At 38.9% G+C, this 5149-nt stretch overlaps 1 protein-coding gene across 1 annotated transcript in view; it reads left to right on the forward strand.

Moving 5' to 3' along the window:
• Nucleotides 1-4208, forward strand: part of LOC122798633 (sphingomyelin phosphodiesterase 5-like) — a 930878-nt gene extending 926670 nt beyond the window's left edge. The window contains exon 8 of the mRNA XM_044067720.1: nucleotides 3218-4208. Within this exon, the coding sequence (XP_043923655.1) occupies nucleotides 3218-3328 (111 nt within the window). The 3' untranslated portion in view covers nucleotides 3329-4208. The remainder of the gene's footprint in view (nucleotides 1-3217) is intronic.
• The last annotated feature ends 941 nt before the right edge of the window (nucleotides 4209-5149 follow it).

Below are 5149 nucleotides of genomic sequence, written 5' to 3' on the forward strand. Positions count from 1 at the left end.
GAACACAGTACTCAGAGTATCAACTGGTCTTTGACGTGGTCCTTTGCAGCAGACAAAGGATATGATTTCTTGTTCTGGGATACACTCTGGGGATAAATTCTCATATGAACAAGCTCACACAGCCATCGACATGGTGATGACAGTAGGTTGTCCCAGCCTCTAACTCCCAATGAAACTGAATGAGCATGCCTATAACAGATAAAAAAGGATACAAAATTATACATTTGCCCGATTTACTAAGATATCCATCTTCAAAGTGAGTAGAGGGGCTGATACAGAAAAGGGAAATGGCGCAAGGGTAACAGCAGATCTGATGTTGTCAGTCTTCATTCATACTTGGCTGTTGGGTTTGGTTACAGTCCTCTGAACCGAACCTGAGTATACTCTCAACCTTCGACACCGGGGTCTGTTGACCAGTAATTTGCATTATAGGGGAAGATGTGACCAGAATATTTGGAGAGACTATTGTTGGTGCCAAGAGGATCTTCAGTACCAATGATAAGGTTGGTGCCATAGGAGTCTTGGTAGCTTCAATAACAGTCCGCACAGTGGGAGATGTGACAGATTTTGGTGTCGGTGCAGATTTAGATATTTTAGGCCTGTGTTCCTAAGGATGAGTTGACATTTGAGTCTTGGTAGTTTTAGTTTCTTGTAACTTAGGGGATGAAGGTACCAAACGGCTCCTTTTCTTAGATTCCTTTCTGGGAGACTTAGATGTCTCCGCCTCAGACAAAACATCACTAAAAGGGCATTTTAGCAGCTTCTTGAGAATAAGCTTGTTTCACCTCTCTGCAGAGTTCACATGGTGGTTGTATCTCCAAATGAGGGACACCTAAACAATAAACACATGAAAGATGCCCATCAGAGTTGGGCATCTTTCTGCCACAGTCCTCACATGGTTTAAAACCTCTGGTTCCCTTCTGTTTTTCTGCCATCTTTCAAGAAACAGCAAGATGCCATCCTTACAGACCCTCCACACACAAAAATTAACACAAAAAACAGGCAGTACAAAATACAGCTTTTTTTTTAAATGAATATACCAACAATGGTACCCAGAGAAATACCCCCAAAAGGGTAATAGAAGGAAAGAAGGAAAATAAGGATACCAGTGATGGCATCAAAGAATTACCACAGGTAGAGGGAAGAAAAGGGCCTATACCAATGATGGTAAGTAGAAACTACCTGGAAAAGGTAAAGGAATGGTTATACAAACACTCACACCAATACACACTGCTAACAAAAACTACAAAGGAAAACGAGCAACAATTTAAACAAGTAGAGAAAAATATAAGGATATATATACGTACATCAAAGAAAAACATTTAGCACTTAGCTGAGAGCACGGCTGATGAGTCCAATTTTCTACATGCCAAACGAGATCCAAGGTGAAGGGAAGAGGGGCAGTATGGGTAATCTTGGCTTGAGAGTTTCTGGCTGGCATGAGCTTGATATAATGGCCGAGTCGGGTCCGAGGAACAGAACAGAACCAAACAGCCAAGTATGAATGAAGATCGACAACACAGATGGAACGATATAGTAAGAACATAACTTCTTTTTAATACGGACAGTAGGCCTAAGATCATCTCGTATAATCAGTACGAGTATATCCACCATATCTTACTTTGAGGGGTAGTTCATAATTGTTGGGAATAATTTCAAGCAGTATGCTAAACACTTCCCAGGCAGTCATAAAGCATAGCAAGCAAATAGGCTAGAGCTAAGAATTCCAAATCCTTCAGAACAAAAATAAGTAGTTCTAGCCATGGCCAAGGGCATTCCAAGGAAAATTTCTGACCATCTTCCCTTCTCTATGCCCCCCCCCACACACACACACACACACACACACACACACACACACACACGCACACTGGCCATCCTCTAAACATTGCAGGCAGGCTTTCTCACTCTTCCCATTTGGAATCAGATCACAACAGACTCATGAGTGTTGGAAACTACTCCGAATTGTAGGAACAGCTCACCAAGCTGACCTGAAAATCATGACTTTGAAATACAATAAAATAAATCTGAGTTGCAGGCTTTAATTGTGAACCTGGCTCTTCCTTGTTTTTTATAGGAACAGGTTATCCTTGAGAACTAACCATTCTTAAATGCCAAAAGTAGTTTCTGAATTTGCTTTAAAACAATACATTCATCCCCTGTATTCTATTTTGAACCTAAAAATCAGGGGAGAGAGAAACTAACATACTCTGTAGGTCCATCGATAACTCGCACTGCAATGACAGAAAAAAACACTTGAGCTTTGGGCCAGGTAGTCATTTCTTCTGATGAAACAAAAAAGGACAACCAGTATCAAAACAATTTCCAAACGATTATTTCATTCCATTAATGTTACATGCGCCATGCAAGGCCAAAGTTCATTCTACTTCTAAGGCATTTTGTAAATTGTAGACTCTAGATCCATTCTAGAGGTAAATACATGTATTTACAAAGCATTATAAGACTGACTATTTTTCTAGGGCTGGAACAAGACTTGCTAGATCAATTCTCCAGTTGCTCTTGGACTCTGACACTCGGTCCTACACCCCTGCTATGTGGGCTTTGGCAATCATATTGTGTAGCTATATGCTACTGCAGCAGTGATCTAATGATGCATGTAGTATAGTTATGTAAGTAAACTTACCATAACAGTAGATGTTTGACTAGATCACTCTTGTAGTAATGCAATCCTTCCATCCTCCTAATCCCCTTATCTTGTTTCTCATTCCTGTTTTTCTGGGGATAATGATGTAGCCAGATTGGGGTTCCTGCTTTTTCTCCTGCCTTTTTTTTCTCTTAACACATAAGCATCCTAGCTGGCATCCTGAATGCTAGCTTATTTTACTTTCACTTACTTATTAGGGAAAGAAAGAAAGCTCTGAAGTTTGGCACATGTACATCTGAATTTATACCAGCATTCCCTGTGCTTCATTTGATGTACAGCTGATGTGGAAGGCACCCAAAAGCTTGTCAGGATATGTCCCATATAGCTCTATCATGATCTATTCAAACATCTACTGTTATAGTAAATTTACTTACACAACTGTATTTTGTATTCATTTCAGTTGCATAAAACTGGTTATATGAAAACTTTAAAAAGGCAGACCTCACTCACATAATTTTGCTTTGCTTTCAGTATGCGTGTCTGCCTTTTCTATAGTTTGGGAGCTGGAAATGATTTCTCTAACAGGTGTTTTTCTTTTTCTCTCTTCTTTTACAGGAACTTGAAGAGTTCTGCTTCATCACTCAGCTAGCTGGACTTTCTGACCACATTCCTGTTGGTCTTCGTCTGTTTGTCACCACTGCAGAGGAAGAAATGGAAGCTCTTTAATAATTACTAACTCCTCAAGGACATTTATGTTTTACCTAACAATGAAAAAGGTTATAAAAATACCTAGACAGTTTCAGCATATAAACACAGGAAAAGTAAATCCAGGCTTCAAAGTCATCGAAATAGTTTTCAAAATATTTTTGGAAAACTGCAGAAGATAGATTTAAAAACTGTTCATTTTATTACAGAACTAAGAATCTAAACATTATTTCTAATATGTAGAGAGCAAACCAGCATAAGTCATTTGTTTTTCATGGATCACATGAATTGCTGAGGATTCAGCTGTCACCTAAAATGCATTGTTGGGTACAGAGGAATGTCACATTTCTGAATAACTGATGGGATTCTGCACCTCCGCATCAAAGTTGCCATTCTTATAGAAGCTGCCAAGATGCTCTTAACAAGTGCTGCATAGAAATGTTTACAACTTTGGTGCCAGTTCTTTGTTTTTCTCAGCATTACGTTTCTCAGACTAGTAGCAAAATTCTGTTTTAACTTATTGTTTACATTGAGAACTTGGACTGACCCAGTTTACAAATACAGATCTGTTGGTTAAAATGAAACTTTATATCTTCTTCATGTGATGTATGGTGTACTGATATTTTCAGGAGCTCCTTAAGCCATAATTGGGTGCTGTATGTCTGCTCTCCAGAAAATGGGCTCGGTATTATTGAGGTTGTAGACTTCATCTGCATTTTGTGCCTCATAAAACTGGCATTTGCAGTCTCTGTAAGATGTATTAAAAAATTAGGAAATTGGGATTTTGGATAACTAAACTAGGTAGCCGATCAATTAAAGCACATTTGAAATAATTTATAGTTTTTTTCTGTTTACTGTTGGGCCACAGCTTTTGCAATAAACATAGTCTTTCTACATGGTATGTTGGAGCGGTTTATAAATGCTTATTGTCCATTTTAAACTATGGCCTCTTAAGGTGAGGAAAGTGCATAATGGCTGCCTGCCACATTCACATTACATTAACTAGCCAAACGTGACATTTGACCTAACCATATTTTTTTGGTAAGTAAGAAAAAACTGGACTACCTCCTTAAAGTAAGACACAGACAATGGGATAACATAAAGACTCTACCCATGCAGCATCCAAAATTGTTTCACTGACCCTGGAGCTGAAATTCAGAAAAGGAAACATCTTTGTCACCTATGGATGGCTACAGGTATGAGTGAAGGCCATTACTGTGGTCCTTAAAACTGCAGAACTTAGTGTGCAAGGGGGTGGTATTTGCTGAATCCAAGAAAAGAATTCCCCCTTTTTCCCAGGTCTGTGGTCCCAAAGTGCTTGAAAGGTGTAATGGAACAAAGGTGCAACAGCAAGTTTCACATTTTGATGTTTTTTCTTTAGAATCGGGTTTATTTTTTATGTCAGGACTTACACCTGTGGATCTTACACTTCTAGTAGTGAGCCATGATCCTTACAGAGAACACTTTGAGAAGCTTCACAGCATCATACATTTGTAGTTATGGTCAGCAAAGCATTTAAGGACAAAAATACCTTAAGAACAAAAACACATCAAGGTATTCAAGTATGTAAATCAGTTATGTAGTCTGCGTCCCTTTGCAAGCCATATCCTTCAGGGAGAAGTATATTGTCCTAAAATGCTTTCTGAATGCATACTGTGGGAGAATGTTTTGAAGGGAGGCCATTAGAGAATTATGTGTAAAAGGGAGTGGAACACCTAAACACTTCATTTTTCTTAGCCGCAGTCTAATCCATTGATGGCATTTGACTTGATGATTGTAAATTTTGGTAGGGGATCAACTTACACTGGAGTGAACCTAGATAAACTTTTGAGGGGCACAGAG

Source organism: Protopterus annectens, chromosome 3.part1 (assembly GCF_019279795.1).
Source record: "Protopterus annectens isolate FY-2018-M chromosome 3.part1, PAN1.0, whole genome shotgun sequence".
Lineage (NCBI taxonomy): Eukaryota > Metazoa > Chordata > Ceratodontiformes > Protopteridae > Protopterus > Protopterus annectens.